General features: G+C 45.0%; 1 protein-coding gene across 1 annotated transcript; it reads right to left on the reverse strand.

The window, feature by feature from the left end:
- Positions 1 to 522: 522 nt before the first annotated feature.
- On the reverse strand, positions 523 to 27,871 carry DGAT2 (diacylglycerol O-acyltransferase 2). Its single transcript, XM_068266657.1, has 8 exons — positions 27,778 to 27,871; positions 12,996 to 13,124; positions 12,068 to 12,175; positions 9,923 to 9,993; positions 6,417 to 6,621; positions 5,203 to 5,377; positions 4,718 to 4,920; positions 523 to 3,894 (listed from the first exon to the last, which is right to left on the reverse strand). The coding sequence occupies exons 1-8, from the start codon at positions 27,815 to 27,817 to the stop codon at positions 3,740 to 3,742; spliced, it is 1,086 nt and encodes a 361-aa protein (XP_068122758.1). The 5' UTR covers positions 27,818 to 27,871; the 3' UTR covers positions 523 to 3,739.

The following is a 27,871-nucleotide window of genomic DNA, read 5'->3' on the forward strand; positions in this document are numbered from 1 at the left end:
CAGCCAAACTGACACTGGGATTATCCTGAACTCCCTACACCGCCCTATCCACAACGTAAGGAAACTGAATGCTTATCAACTCCGGCAATGGAAGAGTAAAGAACGGTTTAGACCGGAGCCACCCAGAGGGAATTCTAGAGATGCATTCCTGTGACTTGTTAAAAACAGGAATTGGGATCAGGCAGAATGAGTGGGGGTGTTGTGCCTGATTACGCTGCCTGTGGATTTGCGCTGCCCCCGCATGCGCAGTAGTAGACTGTGCGGCCACATTTCCTATAGAATGATGCTGCTGGAGGTAAAATACTAAATATCTCCGCTCCCACACATCATACACTCCCCAAATTTTCATGGTAGGGAGGGGATCCCCCGAATTACCTCTATACCAAATTGCAGCCCCCGAGACTCGCTGGTTCCCGAGTTAGGTTTCTCTAATCTATCTCCTGAACCAGTGGGTCTCGGGGGATGCAATTTGGCATAGAGGTCGTTCTGGGTGTTCCCTCCCTACCCTGAAAATTTGGGGAGTGTAAGAGATATGAGAGCGGAGATATTTAGTATTTTACCTCCAGCAGTATCATTAACTTCACACTGAGCATGCGTGCTACTCAGTGTGGAAGGGAGTTTCCAGGCAGCGCAATCAGACATTACAGGGGCATTCAACCAGCAATTGGTACATCCAAAGTTTCAGCATTTTTCTAATAGCCTATTGGACTGTAGCTCGACCACATGGAAATATCATCACTTTTCTATGACCAGAGAAGCATGTTAAAGGGACTCCGAGCACCTCTCATGGGTATGCCTTTAACAAAGTCGTGTTATGACCCCTCTGAAGGAGCCTCTTGCAGTGGTCATGCATGTCACTTCCTCTTCCTGTTCGTTCAGTGATGCACTTCTCTAACTGAGAAGACAGGGGTGACCCAGAAGTTTTAACATAGCCAAGATGGCTGCTGCGATTTTCAAACGGAAATTGAACAAAAACTATTTGGTGTAGAACAGGGATTCAGACATCAAATGAAAGAGGAGAGCACAAGCTACAGAAATAAAAGATATGCATCTTTAAGTACTTTGCAGGACTGGTCGGAGTCTTAAAGGCATGCCCATGAGAGGTGCTCAGAGTTCCTTTAAAGACACTGTTGATAGGGCAACCTCACTACCCCGTCAGATCTCCATGAACAGGACTCAAATGAGTTTTGACAGGTCCTGATCAGCTGAACTTCCAGGCAAAGAACTCCACCCAAAAACCCTTACCCACCTCCTCTCCTGCACCAAACACCTGTGCGGTAACACAGGGGCCAACCAGCAGTTGTGTCATGGAAGGGGCAGGACAGACGAGACCTGGGTGAATCTGATGGAAAAACCTAGGTCATTTAGAGAAACAGTGCAAGACCCTCTTGGCTACTGATCCTCATAGCAGCTTCATAATCTGCTGTGGCCATCACAGCCTCGATTCCTCCTGCTGGGTGAGTGCAATAGGTACCCTCTACAGCAGTGTTTCTCAAACCTGTCCTTGTAACTTGCCAACGGTGTATGTTTTGCAGGCAACCTCACCTATGCACAGCTGGGTGATTAGTATCTCAGCTAGGTAGATTCCATGTAGCGGAGACACCATTTACTCTACCTGTGCATAGGTGAGGTTGCCTGCAAAATATGCACTGCTGGGGAGTCATGAGGACAGGTTTGAGAAACACTGCTCTACAGTCTCAATAGGGGCTACATTTGGTCATCTTATAATTTAATAATATATGGAACATCATAAAGCTATAGAACTTTCTTAGTAGTCAATACCAAAAAACATCTTAAAAAACCTTCAACTTTCTTTGTATAAAAATATCTTCTCACATTCAAGTCAGGCACATCCTAAATACTGCTAAATACTGATTAAGGGATGACTAGGTTATTACATCTAGACCAGCCTTTCTCAACCTTTTTACCTTGGAGGAACCCTGTAAATAACTTTTGGATCTCAAGGAACCCCTGCAAACAATTTTTTGGTCTAGAGGAACCCCTACATTTATTTTTTAGGAGGCATGGTCTTTAAGTAGGTTAGGCTGCTAATTTCACTATCTCCTATTACACTGCCACTCATTATACTGTCTCCTGACCCCCCCAATTTAGTGCTTCTTGTTACAGTACCACCTATCACAGTGTGCTCTATTATACTTCCCCCACGATGGGGTAAAATGCCAAGGAACCCCTGCAGAGTCCTCAAGGAACCCTGGGGTTCCAGGGAACCCTGGTTGAGAAAGCCTGATCTAGACTGTTGCTCCAAAAGTGAGATTCTAGAATCTTCATACGAGAACCCCAAACTCCCCGATATCAGTACTGCTTCCAAAGTCCAACCACTTCCCTGTACATGCCCAAAGTTCAACTCTGGGCTCTTAAGAGAAATGCCCAAAAATCCAGACGTACAAAAATATATATATATATGAAAGTATTAGGACTGAATTTACAAATACTATTTTTTTCATTCACTTGACTGCTGTGGGACACCTTTTAGCATGCCCTCTCCTCATGCTTTGGTTTTAATGGGCATAGTCCCACCCACTTCAGGCTCTGAGGGAGATAGATAAGGGGGTACTGGATCACCAATCAGGGATACAACATCATCAGACCTTCCATCAAGGTCAGACGTAGGTGGACAAGGTCACAGCCAGTTGTGTGGCTGGAACATACATCTGAAGAACATCTGACCAAGCTTTGGGGGATCCCATCTTCACGTTACCTGTAATGCCCCACTGGCTGGAATACTATCTCTTCCTTCCTCACCTGGGCAGGCATATACCCAATCAGGTGTTCAGCTTTTCTGACTTGCATACTTTTTTCAGGACAGCGGCCATTATAGGGAACATAGAGAACAAACGTATGCTTTTTTAAAATTAAAAATGTACTCTACAAGACCAACCCACGGTAAGAACCAGCTCACCGGGAGATAGTGGATCATCATTCAAACTAATTTCCTTCTTCAAGCTACATATTGGATTTGCTCTTGCGCTGGTGGGTATTTGGAGGGTAAACCATCACCTTCAGCATTAAACATCTATCTGGTTGTAATCCCATGGGCACACACTTTACTCCTCAGAGTAATGGCTGTGCTAGGTGGGAAGTAAAATAAAGGGGTCATTCAGTATAAAAAGGACTGAGACACCTTTACAATGACCATGGTAGACCCAAGTAACCTTACCAAAAATACACAAAGCATTTGGAAAGTGAGGGACATCACTGGCTGGCTTTGCAAATACAAAAATCAGCTTTGGGCAATGGAAAACAAACGAAACCCCTGTGCTCAATACTGGATGACAATCATCGTCTGGCATTTAGAGCAGTAAGGCATAGACAGGCCTGTACCAACCCCAGGCACCTCTACGTGCCGGATAGGTCTATGTAGACCAAGAACAAGCAGTCTGTTCAATTTAGATTGCAGTCTAAATTTCAGGCTGTTTAAAAATGTCCTCTTCTGCACCAAACAGATGATGATATTTGGTAGAAAATTTTCATTATATACAGCTGAAAGTGCCAAGGTAAGCAGTGAGATAATAAAAGTCTCAGCTTGTCATCGGGAGCACTGCTTTTGTAGGCAAAAGTTTAAATATAGGACATTCGGGGCACCATCACTGAAGACAGTAGGTATGGAATGTTACAAGAACCTCTTGGGGTAAGATTCCAGGCAGGAGGAAACCTTCCCTAGACAAGCTAGAGATACAATCGTATTGCAGTCAGTTCGTCGGCAAAGGCTGGTCAATCTTCAGTTAATCTCCAAGACGTCGGACTCGGCAAGGCCAAACTTGGTCTTGTATTTGTCAAAGAGTCGCTGAAGAGAGGTCAGGTACATGCTGTGATAGAGGTCCACGTCTTTCTGGCTTGGCTGTTCCATTTTGGGAACAGTGATGGGTTCTCCAACTAAAAGGGAAAATATGAAAATGGAGTTTGGTTAGTTTTCTGTCCTATGGCACGATAAACTCAGTAGATTTCAAATACAGTATAGATGGTTACCCACTGGCAATACAAACTTCAATGTGTCTACCAAACCCCCAAAGAGCTTCTAAAATCCAACATGCAGGGGCAACACACAAAGACAACTTACAGGAAATAAGAAACATAACAAAAACTATACAGGGGCACTTTAGAAAGCAACAACTTCTATAAAGTCCCTGGATAGGTTGTTGGGTTCCCAAAAATGGACTTCTGTATAGTGATGGTTCAAGCAGTTTGACCAACATGGAAATTTCAGTTCAACTGAAACCAGAACTTGTTGGTGGCCAACCCAGAACTTTGCAGTGAGCAAATCAAACTGCCCCATATAAACTTCTATAGGAAATTTATATAGCTGTAATTTGTTTGATCAACGCTAGTATAAGATTCAAGTGTCCTCCCAAATGTCTCACATGCCACTTCTGTACGGAGGGCTGAGCAGAGATTCTCCAGATTGTCCTCCTGTTACATGGACAATGGTTTAAAGAGCTCCACGTGTGTACAGGGAAATCTAGGCAATACGGCCAGTGATTACACAGGCATGTTCTGGACAGGCTGTCTAGAAAATGTCTGCGTTGGCAAGCTCTAAACACAGGTTTGAGAAGAAGTCTGTGTGGCGGGAGAATTCCTAGCTTGAAGCAGCTGGATGTTGGGGATTAGATGAACCTATGTCCACCCAAACTGATAACCTTTTATTAACATTCATAGCCTCCAAACCTCATAGCCAGAGGTTCCAGACAAGTCAGCTTACCCACTGTGGTGATTGGGTTGGAGTACGGGACCAGTCCCCAGCTGTCTTCAGAGAAGAAGCCACAACCGTGGAAGACGCAAGGGGCAAATCCAATGTATTTCTGGAACTTCCTCTGTACCCAGCGGCCCCAAGAGCCTTCTTCAAACACCACCTGCTTGTAAGCTTCATTCTCCCCAAACGAGTAGACCGGGACTAGATCAGCACTGTGGACGAAAATGAAACCAACGTGAGAATTGTGCAAGTACTTTGATACAGAAGAACCTCTCACCATAACCATGTTCACCAACACATGTAGGTTTCTGCTGATTATTAGACTGGGGCAGACAAGCATTAGAGAATGGAGTCTGTAGTGTTGCCAGTTCCATCTCAGCATTTTTTTGGGAAAATAAATATCATTTGATGTGCAGTGACACCAATTCACAGATCCCAATCCCCTCACTAGTTTCCTGCTTACCACCCCCCCAGTGTGCTAGTGTATATCTTACCCATTCTGCAGTGCAATCTTCACAAAGCCCTTCCTCTGCAGCAGGGTCACCCTATTTTTCCCTGGTTGGCAGTCTAGGGATTCCGCCGCACCACCGATTACAATCACCACAGCATTTCCAGTGCCATTTTTGGAGAGGATGTAGTCTATGGTATCACGGTTCACCGGACAGATCCCTGGAAAGGGGGGGGGGGGGAAAAGCGGGAGAGATTATTAGAAAGATAGGCTTGTGTTCTTTAAAATATACTTTTCACCCATGCAAGTGCTATACACATTTCTCTCCTGTTTATAAACAAAACAAAAAAAAGTGGAAACCATTTTATGGCTAGCTGCTCCTAAGTATGCATTGGCTGCTTTGCAAATTAGAGGTTAGGGTCCCTTCCAAAAGGATGACCTCATTACGGTGGAAGGGTCCAGTGTGGAGTACTTTTCATACAAATTGTTTTGGAAGCCACCATGCTACTTTAATGTTACATTTGGTGCACCTGTTTTGAATGTAAGTTTTGTATCTTGCTAAAATGAGGCTCTGCACACCTATGCTGGTAGTAAAATCACATGCAGCCTGCTTTGGGAAGCACTGCCACCTCTCCCTGCTGTAAAAAAAAATAAAAAAAAAAAATGTAAGTTTACCTAATGGCTAGTTGCTCCCATTTTTTGTTCTTTAGGTTTGCATTCCGTTTGTTTTAAAGGTTAGGGCTTTAGTACATAGTTTAGCATCAGTTTTAAATACAAGGTGTGTATGTTGCCTGTAGGGGGCTCTGCATGCCTCTGTTGTAGTCATTCCGATATGGCCGGGTTTAGGATACGCTTCCATTTTTCCCCTGTTGTCTATAAAAGGCAAGGGGCAGGCTGGGCACAATATTGAGTAATGTATGGGCACAGGTTTACAGGTGGCATAGAGGGCAAATGCCACTCACTAGCCATGACCTTGGATGAGCCAAACACCAAGCTACAAAGTCTGGCAAACATCTGAAGCCGATGTGCTCTGAGCAACATTGGAGTCCTGCCATGTCTGGAGAGCCAACTGCTGACTATTTTAATCTGTTATTTTAAACACTTATTGACAGAGGTCACAGGAAAGAAAGAGTCATGGTCACAGCAACATTCGTCCAAAGCCTTCAAACGATCAGACAAGCTGAAACCTCAGGAGGAGAAGGCTTAGGAGGACTCACCTCCGGACATTAGGTAAGGAGGAAACACCTTATCAGGACTCACCTCCAGACATCAGGTAGTCCCTCAGCACCGGCATGCGGAAGTTCCCAGCGAGAGTGGCGAGGTAGGGCTTTATCCCAGGGAACTTCTTAGACATTCCTGTGGCTTCTGTACCGAAATTGCAGAACGCCCCCAGGCACATGATACCGTGTGGATGATAGCCGAAGATGTAGTTCCGGCTGGGAAGAAGATTGTGAGTTTTCACCAGCTGGAAAGGAAGAAAAAAAACAGAAGATGAGACAAGTCTAGATGGCACAAATTGGAAGATTTCTAGCTAGTTTACTTTCAATTCAAAAAGCTTCTTGATTAAAGATAGCTTAGAAATCCAAAGCAGTATAACACTCCACTCCCAACATGAACTTCTTTAAAAAAAAACAACTCCATTTTCCTGTGTGAGAAACAGTCATACAAAAAACAAACAAAAAAAAACTAAGACATAATGGCCTTTTTAACTTGAGCCCTATCCTGTTATCAACAGTGTTCCCTCAGCTAAACAGAAGTGTTTTGGCTTCTATTTACTTTACAGGAGAGTCCGGACAATTGCAAACTGCCTTACTTGCATAGATAAAATGCTCTGGGTAATTAACCCTTACAATGCAAAAAAGAAGTGATCATAGACAATTTATAAGTAGGAATAGTACTATATGTACCCATGTTTATCTTACAGAGGCTCTCTACCTGGTTCATGACCTGATTTTGCACCCTCCAAAAATAGTTTGCCAGAAGAAGCGGGACTGTTACCCGTGAAACGCGTTGCACTTTTGGAGTTACTAATCAATGTTACTTTAGACTAAGTAACCTGTCCATTGTCCGGCCCTTTTTTCAGAAGGGAGGAGAGTCCATCCACTTCCCCCTTTTTAAACAATTTTAACTAATTTTATTCTACTTGGCGCCTCTGTTATCGTATTTCAACATGTTTATCTTATGTCACTTCAAGCATATTTCAAACATTTTGCACTGGGTATATTACTGGATGTTTTTATTTTTTAAGTAAGCCCTTTGTTCTTTTTAATGTCACATGGCAGTCCATCCAGAGGCCTTCATGTATGACTCACAAGGCTTTGCCATTACATTTCCAACCATCTGAACGCCAGTCTGCCACTGCCAAACTAAAATGAGGAAGCACCTTCACAAACAGGTGAATCAGCTGTGGCCGGTGACAAAGGTCTTCCTACGGGAATCTCGATCCATCACTATACAAAGAGCATCTGTATCAAGCGGCGACAAAGTCCAGAGCCATAAAATACATTAGCAAACCGATAACCAAAACATTGCTCAACTCTGGTGATCTCATCCCTATTATCCTGACAAAAAGTGCATCTGTTCTCATCACACCCAGAGTGAGAGGGCATGAAGCCATAACTCAATGTATCCCCAACGCACCTCACTGTTACGCTACGTACACATGCTAGATAACCCTCGAGCAAGGCAGCCATTCAAGACAGCCTCTACCGAGAATCTAACGTGTGAACAGGCAGGACTGGGCCAAGGTAAAGGCTAAGGAGGCAGTAGCCTCTGGGCGCAGAGCACTGAGGGCATGCCTGAGCCCCCCCAACAGTATCTACTCTCTAATCCCCTCTAGTGGTGCCTCTCAGTACTACGCCTCTGGCGAAGTCAAGAGGAGACGCTGTGACATGGTAAAGACCAATCCCGGCGGCATCCAAGACAGGTAACTATCAAACCTTGCTTCGCATACTCTGCATAAATATGGGGAAGGCTTAAAATACTGCGGCTACATCTAACTTTACTGGGGAGTGGGGAGCTGCCTAGTTTTGGGGCCACATCTGACTATCTATAATGGGGGCTAAATAATACTGCGGCATATCTAGTCATCTAAACTGGGTAGAGGGTCTTCCTAATACTGGGGACACATTTGTTACATATACTGGGGGCACACTTCAGAAACTTCACCTCTAGTGCTGGAAAATGTTGTCCCGGCATGGTGTAAAGGTTTCCATAGACATCACATATATACCTAGCACACTGTTCTCACCCCACTTGCAAGGAGGGGGGGGGGGGGGGGGAGTCTACAGCCAAAATTCAGTCATCAAATCAATTTGGAATTTAAAAAAAAAATGAAGCCACCAAAATGGTAGGAGGAGGGAGGTCAATACCAGCCTGTTTAGCCAGAGAAAATGAGTTATGTCCATCTACAGCACCTGCTGTAACAGAGACCTTGTCTGTACAGCTGTACTCTCTTATCTAGAGGACCAAGGCCAAATCAAACCAAGGAAGCTCTTGTTTACAGTCAGCTCGTTATCTCCTGGATAATATGGGTCGTTAAAGGAGCCTTAAGCAAAACAAGTGTGACTCTAATGAGAACAAATGTTCAAAGTGCAAAACCAGCCTGAGCGATACAGAAAGTCAACTGTCACCAAGTCCTGACAACTAACTACAGTGCTTCCACCACTAGACTGCATGACTCCCATCATGTGACGATACGAACCACCATCATCATCGTCATCATCCATCCCATCAGTGTCTACAGAGCCAGGCTGGGTGGAAAAACCACCTGTCGGGCTGGACTGTGGTATAGAAAAGAGTGTACACTCTATGCAGCAAGTTCTTTTGTAAAGTACTGGCTCCTTAATTAGGAAATCCTAGTAGGGTTACTTCAACCACTAGTGGAAATATGCATTACATTTTTAGTCGTTCTTAACAGTGTAAACACTGGAGGTTGCACGTATCCTCTGTGGACTGTGGATCATAGAATGGACAGGAGGTGCAACGACGTGGCTGCCTACCCTTTATGGCCATGATAGGAAAGTTCCGTTAAGGACTGGCTGGAACAGTGTCTGGCATGGTGATATTATTGCATCGAGGACACAAGGCAAGATCTGCCACCAGCTGAATTTATCTCCAGTGAGCTGATGAGCATTCCCCTTCAGACATGGACTTCCAGTAGTACTTTATGCATTTGGGATTCTTGTTGAATGGTTTCAGTATGACAGCTCTAAATCCCTTTGCTATAGCCTAAGGAATAGGAGTGGTATAGCTACTTTGCTCAGTGTTTAAAAGCTGCATGGGTTTTTTTTGTTTTTCTTTTTTATTATTGAAATAAGTTGAGATAGGAGACTGTTGCTGGGCAAGAGGTGCATTCGTAAGGAATTCCACAGACCCTTCCATCAATATGTATAAGGGGTCCAACAGACCCTGCCATCAATACATATAGAAATGTAATATCTATGGACCACCCAAGGTCATCCCTCTTCCTGTAATCTTCCTCTCCATTCCATGTGGGGTTCTAAGACTCTTATGGCTCATCAGGGGATGGGGATGCAGTCAGGCTACCACTTATACTTCTTCCACAAGGTCTTATAGCAGAGGGGTCCCACCCACGTTTCCCAGTACAGGGCAGAGACTAGAAGAAATCGTCACTAAAGATGGTTGCCTGTGGTCACACTTTGGGAAGAGAAGGTGGAAGCACAGATGGAATTGCTGGGGTTTAGGTTCTGGATACAGGATGATCTATTTGGAGCATCAACAAGAGTTGCCAGCTATAGACCTACCCGAACTGGAAAGTAGTCTCGGAAATATCTCCAGACCGCCCAGTTTCTCACCCACTTGGAGCGGCGGCCACCTGAGATGAAACAGAGATCCATTTTATAGTGGATTAAGAATACTTTTCTTTTGCAGTTATTCACTTTAAGAAAACATTGTAACTTATGCCCCGCATGCAAATCCATCCACCATACCGCCACTTCATTCATCTCAGATCTTGTCCAGAGATACTTCACAACCCCCTTTCCTCCCACTCCTCCAACACTCTACCAATGTCTACCCCTCGCATAACTTGCTCACTCCAGGACTTCTGCAGAGCAGCTCCAATTCTATGGAACTTCCTCCCCATCAGGCTCACCCTCACCTTGAACTCATTCAAGCAGGCCTTAAAGACCCATCCGTTCACCATTGATTAACCACCATCTTTATAGCTCCACCCCCCCTTATGTTTCCCACTCCCCCCCACATTGTAAGCCTGTTTGGCAGGGCCCTCTTCCCCATGTGCTCTTCTCCCCCACCATATGGACTCAGTGACTCATCTGCTATGTTTATCCCTGCATTTCTACATCACCATTTTGTGTACCATATGTTAGCACTTAAAGTTTTTTAATTAAAAAAAAAAAAAAAAAAAAATCTACAGACAAACCAATAAAATGATCTCCAATAGCCTTGGTATACATGTAAATGCCAGTCTTAGGCTACGTTTCCACTATAGCGTTACATTTTCGCCTGCAAAAAATCGTCTAAGATTTTTCTGATTGGTGAAAATTCGCACGTAAATTTGTATGCGTTTTAATGCGAATTTTCTTATGCGAAAATTCGCATTAGTTAAATATACATAATCTGCCTAGTAACAGCTTAGTCATGACTGCTGGCAACTTCCTGTAACCATGGATCTAATGCGAATTTTCGCGTAATAACGCAAAAATTCGCATTGCCTATACAAAGCATTGTACGCGACTCGTACGCGATGTCCGAAAATCTGATGCAGGACCTAAGATTTTTTCACGCGTACGAACGCTAACGAAAATTTGCATAGAGTGGAAACGGCTACATTGACGAACATTAGTTACAAAATCTATGCGAATTTTCTGACCAAAAAAACTGACACAAAACGCACAAGTGGAAACATAGCCTTACTTTATTTAATTGTATGTAGAACAGAGGCGCCAGCAGGATAAAAGTCAATAACATTTTTAAAAATTGCTTGGAGGAAGTGGTGGGCTTGCCTCCCAAAAGCAGACACGAGATCCTGTCTTCATATAAATCAATACATTTATTATACGGTACCCCAAACACAGTGCAACGCGTTTCGCAGGCCCAGCCCGCTTCATCAGGCAATAAAAGTGGGGACAAAACAGAATTTCGTCAATAGCAGGTGTAGCGCCTCAGGCTGAGGCGCTACACCTGCTATTGACGAAATTCTGTTTTGTCCCCACTTTTATTGCCTGATGAAGCGGGCTGGGTCTGCGAAACGCGTTGCACTGTGTTTGGGGTACCGTATAATAAATGTATTGATTTATATGAAGACAGGATCTAGTGTCTGCTTTTGGGAGGCAAGCCCACCACTTCCTCCAAGCAATTTTTAAAAATTGTATTGACTTTTATCCTGCTGGCGCCTCTGTTCTACATACAAATACTCTGTGTCCACTCCTGGTGGAGGGGAGTGCTACCCCCTTTCTTGTTTCTTTACTACAGAGAGCGACTTCTTAATCCTGAGTGAGGACAGGTCTAATCTCCTCACCTGCCTATTGAGTGGTTGCCTGAATGGTAACCCATGTTTGTGAGTAGAAATTCTCTCACTAAACCACTTACCAATTGTCTTTAACATACTACACCATATTGGGCTCTCGGTTTTTTTCTATTTTACTTTATTTAATGGCTACTCCGTATTTACTCTAGAACAGCCTGTGGCTCCACCTGGGAGAATCCTAGAACCACTGGTGATTTATCTGGCAGGTCCTGAAACACCCACAATTCACAGCAGTCCTGACAGACCCACATCCAATCCTCCAAGGAAGATGCAACTGAACAAGGAAAAACGCTAATCGTACTACTGGGAGTCTCCTCTAGGGTGGGCCGGCCATTATACAGTAGAAAGTCAGTTTGGCCGCTAACGTTCTCACAAAAAAGATGCTTCAGAAAATTCTCACCTTTGTTGGGAGTATTCCAGTCAAACACCAGCCAGGATATGTAGAGTGCTGCAATCAGCCAGCAGTCCGTGCAGAAGATGTAGATTAGGATTACGGTGCACACCACCCCTGTAGGAAGCAGAATACAAGCATAAGGATAAAGGTGCAGGTCACATGGGATAGCTGCAGGGGACACAAATTGTGTTACTAATACTGGCCCAACAACTGGGAGACCCAGCATGACAATTCATGATTTCACTCGATTTTAACCTCAATTTTTGTGGGGATCGTCATGGACTTGTATGATATCTGAATGTATTATTAAAGCTAATGGGAAACCCCCAAAAAAAACAAAAAAAAAAAACACAACAGATACTTACCCAAGGAAGGGAAGGCTCTGGGTCCAATAGCGATTTCTCGCAGTCTCTGCGTTCCCCCTGGTAGCAGTATCTGATTGGTTGAATACTGCTCTCTGCCGCCACAGGAGGCTTCGGAATTCTTCAGGAGCCCGAGTGCTCCCAAAGACGTGCCGCACCATACTACGCATGGGCAAGCACGTTTCTCGCGCTCACGCATGTGCAGTAAGGAGCTGCCCGTCTTTGGGAGCACTCAGGCTTCTGAAGACTCCCACAATGGGAGATTCAAACAGGGATGACATCTCTGGAACGAGGGGACCGTGAGAGTAATGGGAAAGCTCTATAGGACCCAGAGCCTCCCCTCTGAATAGGCAAGTATGTGTTGTGTTTGGGATTTTTTGCTGCCTATTCGCTTTAAATTTGACAAATACTAGCCATGTCTTACAACAAGAAATATGCAGGCATTGATGTTTTGTAAAATTGACGTGTGATGTTTAATAAAGCTGTGGCCTTTTGAAATCCAATGGGGTTGCCACAGTCTTTGTTTATTTGATATGAGGAGGCCAGGTAACACAGACGTAGGACCTGCTTACCCATGATGAGGAAGCTGAGCACCCACTGCAGCACTGAGATGATCTGCAGATGTCTTTCCACACGAGATTTCGACAACCAAGGGATGGAAGGAAAGTCGTGTACAGCTGAGAGCAGGCTCGACCCGGTCCCTAGAGGAGAGGAGAACATTAACTAAATCCAGTGCGGTTACTTGTCTTACGAGTCTACAGGTGCCCACTAATGATACAATCTTGATCTCACCAACTTCTACGAAATATGAGACACTTCCTAAACTATAGAATTCAAAATATATTCACTCAGTTTACCCCTCCACTACATAGATTAGGTAAAATTGTACAATCATGATTGGGGCATTATGAAATCTCTTTACAAAGAAAAATTGTAAAAATAAAACACCTTTTGTTTTTTCTTTGAACATAATAATATTTTCTAGGTTAACAGAAGCACCCACCAATACCCTCAAAGCAGGAATCTTATAGTTCAATTGTGTGGACCTGCAGCAACCAAGTCTGCAATTACTCCTCCTAGCCATATGGGGTCCCCGTTAGGGTATAGGAATATGCTCACTCACAGTGAAAGGACACACCTTCCAACCACCCTTCTGTTTGGCAGGAAGAAGAACTGGTAGAGGGTTGGCTGTTGCAGCCTCCCATAGGAAAAAAAAAAAAAAAAAAAAAAGTACTCCTACGAGGCACAGCCCTTCTTTATTTTACAGCTATAACAGTATTTTTATGCATATTTATCCCCAGAATATCTCAGTTGCTATCAGAAGGGTTGCTCTCGCCAAAGACCTGCCTACCAGTTTAAGCCACACACGATAGGAAGCAGGCCGTAATGCAGTTCTAAGCACATTTGTCACATAACACAGATTCTCTCTCTCTTATATGGGGTTGATTTACTAGCACCATAGCTCCCCTTACTGCACGTTTAGCGTGCCTTATCAGAATTAACATGCCTTAGCAGAGTTAACGTGCCCTATCAGATTAGCATAGCGATCGCTACAAACTTATGCCCGCTAATTGACAATATCTTCACTCGTCCTGCCCTGAGCTCCTGCGGGTCCAATCACTTTAACGGACATTATCCCTGCCCTTTGATTGGCCCAATAGTCTGCCTGTCACTTGACAGGAAACTTGACAGGCAGCCCATTAGTGGCACTGAGTAGTGTGGCCATAGTTTACTACAAAAGCTTAAAAAAAGTTTGAGAGGGTGCCATCTACCCAATCATATTAGATGAATTTCCTTAAAGAGAACCCGAGGTGTGTTTAAAGAATGTTATCTGCATACAGAGGCTGGATCTGCCTATACAACCCAGCCTCTGTTGCTATCCCAAACCCCACTAAGGTCCCCCTGCACTCTGCAATCCCTCATAAATCACAGCAGTGCTGTGAGGCTGTGTTTACATCTGTAGTGTCAGTCTCAGCTGCTCCCCCGCCTCCTGCATAGCTCTGGTCCCTGCCCCCCTCCCTTCCCTCCAATCAGCAGGGAGGGAAGGGATGCAGGCGGGGACTGGAGTTCTGCAGGAGGCGGGGAGAGCAGCAGACTGACACTATAGAGATAAACACAGCCAGCTCTGACAAGCTGTTTGTCAGCAGCGTGGCTGTGATTTATGAGGGATTGCAGAGTGCATGGGGACCTTAGGGAGGTTTGGGATAGCAACAGAGGCTGGGCTGTATAGGCAGATCCAGCCTCTGTATGCAGATAGTATTCTTCAAACTCACCTCGGGTTCTCTTTAAAGAGACTCTGTAACGAAAAAAAAAAGTTCCCCTGGGGAGTACTCACCTCAGTAGGGGGAAGCCTCTGGATCCTATCAAGGCTCCCCCCATCCTCCTGTGTCCCATGGCGGTCTCGCTGCAGCCCCCGGAACACACAGCCGACAATTTGCCAGGCTGTGCAATATTTACCTCTTCTGGCTCCAGCGGGGGCGCTGTTGCGGCTCTCTGTACAGAAATAGGTGGAAATAGCCGATCTCTGTCGGGTCCGCTCTCCTGCGCAAGCGACTTGTTCCTGCGCAGTAGGGAAGACCGACAGCGATCGGCTATTTCCGCCTATCTCCGAGCGGAGAGCTGATACTGCGCCCCCGCTGGAGCCGGGAAGGTAAATATTTACATCCCCGCTGTTCGGGCAGCTTTATCTTCGCCGCTGTGGGACCGAGGAGGACAGGGGAAGCCTCAATAGGACCCGGAGGCTTCCCCCACCCGAGGCGAGTACCCCCAGGGGAACTTTTATAGTTACAGATTTTCTTTAAGAGGTTTCCTGCTGGGCCCCCTAAACTACACTAGCGCCATTTAATAAAACTAGCAAAGACTTGCACAGTACTAATGAATATTTATGGCACTTTTTATTTAGTTTTTCTTGAATATATGACAGGTGTATGGTGGACTCAGAGGCAGGTGGTGTTAAACAGGGACACTCTGCAGACCGTATACCGGTGGCAATGTTTTACAAGTCACAAACAGACTCCCCAGACCTCACACATTGGACTCTGCCTTCTGCAAACCTCTCTGATCAGCTTATCTGCTGCATAGTTCAGCTGCCACCATTTCACTGCCAAATCTCCAGCCAGCCGAAACGCAACACGCAGTAATATTGCCTCATTGCTGGATGGAGTTTAAGAGTACAGCGGCGTTATACACTAAGTCCCTCTTCTGCAAAGTTCCACGAAACCGGCGTAATAATTCACTATATGCTAACATCTACCTTCAAGTGGGAACAGCTCTCCTCATGTACTTGAGATCCTTTTCCAAACACAAGTTCAGCGAGCCTTGTGAAGGAGGTCAAGATCCCTAGCCTGGTCTGCAGTGACCAGGGGCGCATGGGGGGGGGGGGGGGGGGGGGGGGGGCACTGTACACCATCCTTCATAAAAAAAAAAAAAAAACGCAAAACCCAATCACAAATGCAAACGCATTTTGCAATTTTCACAATGTTGCCACCAATCGAAACGCAGGAAAAATGCAGCAGAACTACAATTGCCTTTTTAGAAAAATTGGAAACACATTCAATACGAATGCATTTCCACGACTCCAATTGTAACTTTACTGTACTTGCGTTTGACAAATCGCTAGCTTTTTCAAAAACAAAAAACAAAATGCAGCCAGAGTAGAAGGGCACTCAGGCTCCTACACGCAATGCATGCACGATTGTGATGATGTGCATGTAATCCCTGGCGCACGGCATGCAAATCATGGCGCAATAAAGCACACCTGAAATGAGAGTATGGAGGCTGACATATTTATTTCCTTTTTAACAATGCACATTGCCTGGCTGTCCTGCTGATCCACTGCCTCTAATACTTATAGCCATAGACCCTCAACAAGCATGCAGATCAGATGCTCTGACTGAAGTCTGACTGGATTAGCTGCATGCTTGTTTCAGGTGTGTGATTCAGACACTACTGCAGCCAGAGAGATCAGCAGGACTGCCATTGGTTAAAGCAAACATGGAGCAAAACAAACACCCCCCCCCCCCCCCCCCCCCTAAAAAAAAAACAACTTATGATTTAGTGAATTGTCTGTGTGGTGCAGATAATGGATGGAACAATAGTAGCAAAGACAAGTCTCATTTTTATTTTCAGTTAGGCCCCATTCACACTAGAGCGTTTTGCCGGTGATTTCGGCTAAACGCTCAAGCGCTAGTGCTATAATACCCTATGGGCCCGTTGTTACTTGGGCGATTTGCGTTAATCGCCGGCGATTAACGCAAATCGCCAAACCCTACACCATTTTCAGGCGATTTCCTGCCGATCACGTTTCAGTGCTATAGAAGCGCTAAACGTGATCACGTGAAAATCGCTGCAGTGTCCAGTGATTTTTCCGCGTGAAATCGCAGAAAAATCGCTCCTGCAGTTTTGCGCTTGCAAGTGTGAATGGGGCCTTATATAGCTTTTTTTTTTTTTTTTTTTTTTTTAATAACATCACATCATCCTGTCACATTTGTAGTTTTAAAACCACACTCTGTCTTTTAAGCTATAGAACAGCGGAAACAATGACCCTTTGAACGCTCCTGCAGTAAAACCTTATCCCAAGCTGTCTCTCACTGTTTCTTGGCTGTTTAAGTGCTTCCGAAAACAGGACCGTATTCCACCCAGTGGGTGGGAGAGCTCAGAGAAGCTCTTTTGCATAGATAACTGAAGTCGTTCAACTCTTCCTGTTCTGGAAAACAATAGGAGACTCTTTACTTTGCTAATGCTTTATTTCCTAGCTGTACTACACATACAATTCATAATCTCATACGTTTATTTTCGCTTCAGGTTTGCTTTAAAAGGAAATAAAGAGGTCCGCCTCCATATCCCTCTCGCATCAGCGACATAGGCGCTCACTTCTGCATTTAGACCCATTGAGTTATACTCCTGTTTGCCTGATGAAGCGGGAACACACCTGCGAAACGCGTTGCACTGAGTGGAGTTGAATAAAATTTTTGTATCGATACATTGTGACTCAATTGGGTTTTATATTTTTTTGAGGGAGGTAAGTCCACCTGAACATCCCCCTCTTTTAGACGGTTTTTAAACGTTTTTATTCTACTCTGGCGCCTCTGTACACCAAGCCTTGCTGAAATCTTGATTCCACCCTCGGTGGAGGGGTGCTACCCCGTTTCCTATCTACAGAGAGCGACATCTTAAAAACCTGAGTGGGGTCAGGTTCTAATACTCCCCACCTGCACTTGAAGTGGTTGCCTATGGGTAACCCATGTTTGTGAGTATATCGAAATATTTTGCTTTAAACCACAACCAACTTAACAATATTACACCATACTGGGCTCTCGATTTCTCTTTGTTCTTCCAAGCTCTCGCTTCATGTTCTCTAATGCATTTGATATTTACTTCATGAAATCACTGAGGCAGCACAAAATGGCTTTGGGTACCATGTCGTGTCAGGCTGGAGGGTGTGACTGAAGGAACGCTACAGTAACACTCCAGCGGGATACAGTTATTACAGTAACCTCGTGTGGGACGCATGGAAAGCCATGTGAGATACACCCACCTCAAGCTTGGAGGCCAGGAGATCCACGTGACAGACACACACCACACACACACACAATGCTGACACACCACACACACACACACACACACACACACACAATGCTGACACACCACACACACACACACAATGCTGACACACCACACACACACACTATGCTGACACACCACACACACACACACACACACACACACACACTATGCTGACACACCACACACACACACACACTATGCTGACACACCACACACACACACACACACACACACACACACACACACACACTATGCTGACACACCACACACACACACACACACACACACACACTATGCTGACACACCACACACACACACACACACACACACTATGCTGACACACCACACACACACACACACACACACACACACACACACACACACACACACACACACACACACACACACACTATGCTGACACACCACACACACACACACACACACACACTATGCTGACACACCACACACACACACACACACACTATGCTGACACACCACACACACACACACACACACACACACACACACACACACACTATGCTGACACACCACACACACACACACACACACACACACACACTATGCTGACACACCACACACACACACACACACACACACACACACACACACACACACACACTATGCTGACACACCACACACACACACACACTATGCTGACACACCACACACACACACACACACACTATGCTGACACACCACACACACACTATGCTGACACACCACACACACACACACTATGCTGACACACCACACACACACACACACTATGCTGACACACCACACACACACACTATGCTGACACACACACACACACACACACACACACTATGCTGACACACCACACACACACACACACACACACACACACTATGCTGACACACCACACACACACACACACACACACACTATGCTGACACACCACACACACACACACACACTATGCTGACACACCACACACACACACACACACACACACACACTATGCTGACACACCACACACACACACACACACACACACTATGCTGACACACCACACACACACACACACACACACACACACACACACACACACACACACTATGCTGACACACCACACACACACTATGCTGACACACCACACACACACACACACACACACACACACACTATGCTGACACACCACACACACACACACACACACACACACACACACACACACACACACACACACACACACACACACACACACTATGCTGACACACACACACACACACACACACCTACCTGTGGAGTTGGTACAAAAATCCTCCAACGCTGACTCCTCAGTTAATGAAACCACTGACTGGGTGCACGCATAGCAGAAACAATAGCTTTGCGTAAAACGCTGTGTTTTTGCCGCTAATGGAAGTCTATGGGCCGCAGAAAAAAAAAAACAAAAACACATATGCCTTTTCAAACAACTCTGGTTTTGTTGCTTAGTATTCCCTCAATTCACTAAGATCATGCTGGAGATAATAAGGCAAGAGAAAACTTACCTTCACACAGTAAGAGAGTTATCTTATCTCTTCATTCCTTAAGTTACCTCCTCTGTAGTTATTTTCACATGCAGCTAATTAACAGCCTATATTTAACTCTGGAGTTATTTTAAGGATTGGAGAGTTAATTTAAAGGGGAACTGAAGAGAGAGGTATTTGGAGGCTGTCATGTTTATTTCCTTTTAATCAATACCAGTTGCCTGGCAGCCCTGCTGGTCTATTTCTCTGCAATAGTATCTGAATAAAACCAGAAACAAGCATGCAGCTAGTCTTGTCAGATCAGACTTTAAAGTCTGAACCACTGAAACACCTGATCTGCTGAATGCTTGTTCAGGGGCTAAGGCTAATAGTATTAGAGGAAGAGGATCAGCAGGGCTGCCAGGCAACTGGTATTGCTTAAAAGGAAATAAACATGACAGCCTATATATACACCTTTCTCTTCAGTTCCCCTTTAAAGACAGAAGAGTTTACTTTAGGCTTGCCTGAGGTAAAATGTTTCCTGAATACTACATGCCTTATCACCATGGTAACAACTCTAGAAGAGTTATTAAAGACAGGAGATAAGTTTAGTGAATTGAGGCCATAGACTCAATAAAAAAAAAAAACCACACATAATGAAAGTCAATAGGAACGCAATGATTCACAAAATGCGTTTCCCCCCCCCCCCTCCCCAAAAAAAAAATATTTTCCTGTATTTCTGCTTCCTGTTTTCCTAGCGATTTTCATAAATGGAGATATAAAAATGCATGGAAAACGTATCTGCGAACGTATCTGCGAACCGCAAAACGCATTGCAAACGCACCAAAAACATGACAAAACACAGCCTTTCACGCCATGTTATGTGTGCTCCCATCACACACACACGATAAAATGTTAAGTCCTACCAGAACTGGGCCTGGCAACTATCTCTTGTGACAGATAAGGGGCATACACACATGCCATTTTGATTGGCCAATCACTGACCCAATTTTACCACCTCCATGTAGCATGACGGCCAACAGATTTTGCATACTATGAAAAGTGTAGGTATGCTCTAATGCTAAATGTAGGTGGTAAAATTGGACAATCAAAAAATTGAGGACGTGTACAAGGCTATATGGTCCTTGACCTAACACACACACACACACACACACACACACACCACCTTTCCTAATAGAAGGTCTTTATTAATAGAGACCATTTTTGAGTAGTCTGCCTCCAGGGTCTCTGCATAAGTCTTTGGACCTCCATTCTAACGCCTGACCGCACACCTCCGCTGCTCATTTCATGAGATCTCATCAAGTGCGGAGCAACGTGTAAATATTTATAAACTGGGATCCTTTTACTAAACCGGTCACGCTGCCTGGTCCCAGCTGCCGCAGGCCAGACACGGCTGCTGAGCAGGCCGGCAAAACAAGCTCAACCGATATTAGCGCTCCTGCAGAATAACTGCATTCATCAGTGCAGGGGCAGAGAAACAGGACCATGGGCCCCAGTGCAAGCCAGTTTGTATGGTATTACTTAAAGGACACCTGAAGTGAGGAAACTCGCTTCAGGTTATATACATACTCAAGTAGAGGGAAGGTTCTGGATACCATAGAGCCTTCCCGGTCCTTGGAAAGGCTCAGCGCAGAGCGGGCCCGAGGACCAGGCATCCCGAGCATTCCCTTTACTTAGGTAAGTATTAAACCTAAAGAGAGTTTCCTCACTTCAAGGACGCCGGAAGTGAGAAACGTATGGTGGCTGCCAATTTATTTACTATTAAACAATACCAGTTACCTGGAAGCCCTGCTAATCTCTTTGACTGCAGTTGTGTCTGAACCCACACCTGACACAAACATGTCAATCCAGTCAGATACACCTGATCTGCATGCTTATTCAGGGTCTGTGGCTGAAAGTATTAGGCCTCTTTTCCCCGGACAGTTGATCTGTGTGCTCAGCAAGCAGTTACCAGGCAGCAGTGAGCAGTTACTAGGCAGCAACAAGCAGTTGTAAGAGTTTGAAAGGCATTTCACTGCCTATCAACAGTCTGTGGAAAAGAGGCATTAGAGGCAGAGGATCAGCAGGACAGCCAGGCAATATGCATGGCTTAAAGGATACCCAAAGTGACATGTGACATGATGAGATAGACATGTGTATGTACAGTGCCTAGCACATAAATAACTATGCTGTGTTCCTTTTTTTCTTTCTCTGCCTAAAAAAGTCAAATATCAGGTATGTAAGTGGCTGACTCAGTCCTGACTCAGACAGGAAGTGACTACAGTGTGACCCTCGCTGATAAGAAATTCCACTTTTCATCTCTTTCTTGCTCTCAGAAGCCATTTTCTGCTAGGAAAGTGTGGAATTTCTTATCAGTGAGGGTCAAGTGTATCTAACTCCCTGAGTGTGTGCACTCTGCTTGCCTCATTAGTATAACTGTTCCATCCCCTCTGTCAAACTATCAGCAAGCCTGACAACTAGAGCAGTTGCCCTAGAAGGGTCCAGGTCAGCAGCAGTTGGGGTAAAGGGGACACAGGAAGTCTCTGCAGGATCCAGAGGCTGCCCACTTATTAGGTAAGTATCGTTTTGACCTTAGGTTCACTTTAAAAGGATACTTTAGTGTAATTTTGTGATAATGTTGATTGGTCTTTCCACAATAGCCTTTTATTCTATAATCCTCATCTTATTGCCACTAAATCATTCCCTGCCTTCAACAGAATACATGCGCTAATGCGGCACTGGTGAGATACTCATTGGGTGGGCCGTCTCGGTGGGAGGGGCAGGAAGAGGAGGCAGTCTTAGTGGGAGGGGCAGAAGAGGAGGCTTCAGTCTGCCACACGTAAGGAGCTGGACCTCTGATGCGCTTTCTACAGGCAAACTATTATTCCATTGCCTCTATAGATTATGCACATTTATGCATTTTGAAAAAAATTGGAAGGTGAACTGGGGCATTTGAGGCAAGTTTATGCTGTACTGGTGGGTCTAACCGAGCCCATTAAACCTAATCACCATGTTGTATACAGTACGGTGCAGACTTCAGAAGCAGTGACATGTACCGACCGAGGCATACATAAGGTAAGGGCGCCAAGAAAAAAAGGGTGCAGGGTATAGCCAAAATTTTAAGATACTGTTTTTAACAATGTTAATATCGTTTCTTCATCTTCATTTGAGATTGAATTGTAACACCCCCCCCCCCCCCCCGAAAAAAAAATAAAACACGAACTGCTAACCCACTGTACCCCTACCCCACCCCATCTGCTTTGGCAATACCTGTATTGAAGCTTGGTCATGCCAGTAAAGCCATCTTTGATTTGATCGTAAATATGTTTAAATATCTATAATAATAATATAAAAAAATATATAATCTATAACAATAACATTTACAGTCATAAAGAGCAAATATTACAGATTTTTGCTACAACTAAACCTAACCCTACTCTCACACTTAACCTTCACTCTACCGATTCCTAAACCTATGACCTCCCTGGTGGTGCCTGACCTTAAAACCCCCGCTGCAAATACCGTCAATACAAAAAGCAATACATTTCTAAGATAATGAAGTTCAAAACGATAATTTATGATAAGTCTCAAACCAATATCAAACCATTAATTCTCAAAATGAAAAAATTTCATTTAGACGGGCCTGGTACCCGCTATTTAATCGGGCACCCAAAAGCCGATATTATGCATTGGGGCTCCCAAATAGTCTATTAGCCCCAGGTGCCCAAATTTCCTGATTCCCCGACCGAAACAGAGAGCAGCTTCTGAGGGGGAAATCCAGCCCCCCGAGAGTTGAACGCTCTGTGCCGGACTTCATTTGAACTTTAGATTTAATAACAAACTATGCAACTCACGCCAAGTGATTATGTAAACATTAGCCCAGAAGCAGACGCCAAATTACATTTACAAAGGGACATCTTATAATTTCGGCAAGGACTACTTAAAATGTACTCTCCTAAATGTCCCCCCCCCCCCCTCTTCTCCAGAGAGGCACACGCAGTGCTCCTATGTGTGGGAAGAGCAGTGATGGGATTTGGAGCTGTTTTTGTGGCTAGGCAAAGCAGGCAGCATTAGCAGAGTCTATAGCCTGGTACACACCAACAATTTTGATTGACCAATTTTACTACCTCCATGTGGTATGGTGGGTCAACAGATATTGAATACATTAACAGACTGTAGGTAACCCCTTATACTGCACAGAGGTGGTAAAATCGGTTAGGGATTGGCCAATCATGATTGAAAGTACGCACATCCAATTTTGATTGGCCAATGTTAACAGTTTCATGTAGAATGTGGGCCAGCAGAGTGTGAATACTATGAGCAGATTGTGTAGGTAAGATCTCCTACTACGTGGAAGTGGTACATTTGGCCAATAAAAATTGGATGCATGTACACACCATAAAGCTTGGTACACACTTACAATTATAATTGGTTAGCCAATCAATGACCAATTTTACCAACTTATGGCCAATAGATTTTGAATACTATGAGCAGGTTGTGTAGATAACCTCTCATACATCACAGAGGAAGTAAAAGTGGTCAGTGATTGGCCAATCAAAGTTAAGGCGTGTACCAGGCTTAAAAGACTGGTACACACACACACACACACACACACACACACACACACACACACACATTTAATTTTGATTGGCCATCAACTGGGCACTTTTACCATCTCCATGTAGTGTAAAGGTGCGTACACACATGCGACTATAGTCGTTTGAAACGATCGTTCCGATAGTTTCAAACGACGATCGTTTGAAAAAAAGCAGCCACCGACCATTAAGTCTAACGACGGACGAGCTAGATCGTTCAAAACGAATGATCTAGCTTGGCGGATTTTTCCCAACCACGATCGTTTGCAAAAGTAGTACATCGTTGGAAACGATCGTTCGTACTAGGCTTGCCTAGCGCATTTCACTATTTCTCCATGGAACTTTTCATTTTTATGCGCAATAGTTGCTTTACGTGATGTAACGTTCGTTTTAACGATCAGATCGTTACCTTTTAAAACTAACTTTACTTAGGTCGTTCTTTCATCAATTAAAAGTTCGTTCGTCGGTCACAACGAACGATCGTTGTCGCATGTGTGTACGTAGCTTGAGAGTCAACAGGATTCTAATACCATGAACAGATTGGGCTCATTCACAATCATTTTCCGCATACGGAAATGCACTTGCAGTAAATTTCTGACTGAAATAAGACCATCTTGACATTCACAAAATTGTACGCATGGTTATTTACTGCATGTGCTAAATTGTACTCGTGCGTAAAAAGTGCAGTAAGAATCTGCAAACGTTGGTAATTCCCACCCCAAAAAAAAAAAAAAAAAAAAAAAAAAAGCTGCCATATTTGTTTCCTTATAAGCAATACCAGTTGCCTGGCTGTCCTGCTGATCCTCTGCCTCTAATACTTTCAGACATAGACCCTGAACAAGCATGCAGCAGATCAGCTGTTTCTGACATTATTGTCCTGGGGTTATTCAGACATTACAGCAACCAAATAGGTCAGCTGGACTGACAGGCAACCTGTATTGCTTAAAAAGGAAATAAATATGGCTGCCGCAGTATACCTCTTGCTACAGTTGTTCTTTAAATGTAGTCTGGAGCCTTCAGCGCTGTGTTTGCTGGACTTTTTTTTTTTCTTCACGCATGGTTTCCGCGTGTTTATTATGTAATTACAAATGTTTCCCCAGTTTTTTTTTTTTTTTTTACGCATTGTTCCCGCAGGCAGAACATTTTTTTGTGAATGTGGAAAATATGCGGAAATGATCACTGGCGGTAATATAGTGGTCAAAAATCTCTTAGGGCTGGTTCACACTTGGCGATTCTTCAGCACTTAAGCGCTGCTACTAATGTATCCTTATGGACACATTCACACTGCAGCGGTTGCGATTTCGATCAATTGCAAACGTGTTAAATGCAGTGTTTCAGTGGCAATTGTGCTGTGATTCTAGTTCTATTGAAACGGGAATCACAAGTGCAAATCACTCATGAATGGCGAGATTTTGTGGTATAATTGGTCAGCGATTGGCCAATCACCTGGTCTCAGATGCAGGGGGCGGAGGGCAGCACCTGGTCTGAGCTGTGCAGCGGGGGTGGGAAGGCAGAGGGCAGCCCCTGCTCTGAGATGTAGCGCAGCACCTGGAAGTCATCAGGCAGGGATTACATGAGACCTGAGTGCAGAGTTAACACTCCAGCAGCCACCATCCACAGCCAGCCCAGATACTCTGCAATGGAGCAGCCAGAGTCCTGCTGTGACACAACCCAGCCTTAACCAATAGCAGCACCGCAGGACCTGGAAGCATCTGGAGTAATTGTAACTTCTGTCTGGCAACTCACAGATGCAATTACATCACCAATAACAGAGAGAGAAAAGAGAGAGGAACACAGCCTACTCCAGTGCTACCCACCTGCACATCCGAGAGGAGGCTATGGAATGCAAGGCAGGTAGTAGTGACAGGAGGAGGCTATGCAGGTAATAACAGGCAGGGCCGGCGCTACCATTAAAGGGAACCAGAGAGGAACGGGGGGTGAAAAAAGAAACAGATTTTATACATACCGGGGGCTTCTTCCAGCCCCATAAGCCTGAATCGCTCCCACGCCGCCATCCTCAGCTTCCTGGATCCGCCGGTACCGGACCCGTCACTTCCGGCGGACGCGGCCAATTGTCCGCATCACAGGGGCTCCCTCCATACATGTACGCATGCGGCTGCGCAGTTAACAGCCACATGCGTATCTGTATGGGGAGAGCACCCTGTGATGCGGAGAATTGGCCGCGTCCGCCGGCCGACTTGCCGACTCGCGGCAATGACGGGACCCGGTGGCGGCTGATGCAGGCAGCGGAGGAGTGCGACGTGGGAGCGATCCGTGCGTATGGGGCTGGAGGAAGCCCCAGGTATGTATATTGCATCCTCTCTGGTTCCCTTTAAGGCAAAGGAGGCAGCTGCCCCAGAGCTTGTAGGGGCCCCCAGTGGCTACAAGAGGAAAAACATTTTTTGCAAATCGGCCTTATAGTTTTTGAGAAAATCGATTTTAAAGTTTCAAAGGGAAAAAAAAAACACATTTAAAAACCTGCCGACTTTAACGGTTAATAGCAAATCCACCTTAAATGCTAGAAACCCTAAATTTGCAGGATATGTTAAGGAGATCATTAGGAATAAGAGGAAAAAACAATTTTTCAAAAAGACCTTATAGTTTTTGAGAAAATCGATTTTAAAGTTCAGAAGGAAAAAGGTATAGTTTTAAATGCGGTAAATGTCACTTTTAGTGTAGTGTAATTTTACATGTATCAAAAGAAAGAGCAATAAATTTCCTGACGGGGTTTCCAGGGGGTCCATACGCAGCCGCAGTGCTTTGGCCAGGGATCGCTATACAGCCGCCATATGGCTGTATGAAGATCCCTGGTATTTTTTTCCTATTTTCCCAAATGTTTTTTATGTTTAGAGTGTGGGAATTTTTTTTTTTTTTTTAATTATGTGGGTTCACCCCTCCTGAAACTTTTTAACCCCTTGTGCCCCATGCAGGCTGGGATAGCCAGAATGTGGAGCTCTGACCGATTGGGACTTCACACCCTGACTATACCAGCTGCAAAAAAGGTCCCCTAATGCTGATTTTTGTTCCGGGGTATATGTTGGGGGGCCCCCCAGGTTTATTTTGCCCTGGGGCCCCATTGTTGCTTAAACCGGCCCTGATAACAGGAGGGGGCTATGATATGCAATGCAGGTAATGACAGGAGGGGGCTATGCTATGCACTGGAGGTAATGACAGGAGGGGGCTATGCTATGCACTGGAGGTAATGACAGGAGGGGGCTATGCAATGCATTGGAGGTAATGACAGGAGGGGGCTATGCAATGCATTGGAGGTAATGACAGGAGGGGGCTATGCAATGCATTGGAGGTAATGACAGGAGGGGGCTATGCAATGCATTGGAGGTAATGACAGGAGGGGGCTATGCAATGCATTGGAGGTAATGACAGGAGGGGGCTATGCAATGCATTGGAGGTAATGACAGGAGGGGGCTATGCAATGCATTGGAGGTAATGACAGGAGGGGGCTATGCAATGCATTGGAGGAAATGACAGGAGGGGGCTATGCTATGCAATGCAAGTAATGACAGGAGGGGGCTATGCATTGCAAGTAATGACGGGCAATGCAATGCAGGACAGGCGGTAATGAGAGCTCTCTGCTTTCATTGCTAATTAATAGATGCGGAGGAGGCTGGAGAGTTAACCCGTGCACTGCTGGAGCACTGCTCACATAGAGGCCCCGTCCGCCCGCAGAGTGAGGCTCTTACCCCGCAGCACCCCGGAATAGGCGGCGATGATGGTCTTCATGGTGATTCCGCTGCTGGATGGGCTCAGCTGGCTGCAGAAATGACGCCTCTCCCG

Source organism: Hyperolius riggenbachi, chromosome 2, assembly GCF_040937935.1.
Source record: "Hyperolius riggenbachi isolate aHypRig1 chromosome 2, aHypRig1.pri, whole genome shotgun sequence".
In the NCBI taxonomy this organism is placed as follows: Eukaryota; Metazoa; Chordata; class Amphibia; order Anura; family Hyperoliidae; genus Hyperolius; species Hyperolius riggenbachi.

Coding starts and splice junctions, on each gene's coding strand:
- DGAT2 (XM_068266657.1), bottom strand. CDS start 27,817: ATGAAGACCATCATCGCCGCCTATTCCGGGGTGCTGCGGG. Junction 13,125..27,777: donor CTATTCCGGGGTGCTGCGGG/GTAAGAGCCTCA, acceptor CCTCTCCTCTAG/GGACCGGGTCGAGCCTGCTC. Junction 6,622..9,922: donor GAGACTACTTTCCAGTTCGG/GTAGGTCTATAG, acceptor CTTCCTTTCCAG/CTGGTGAAAACTCACAATCT.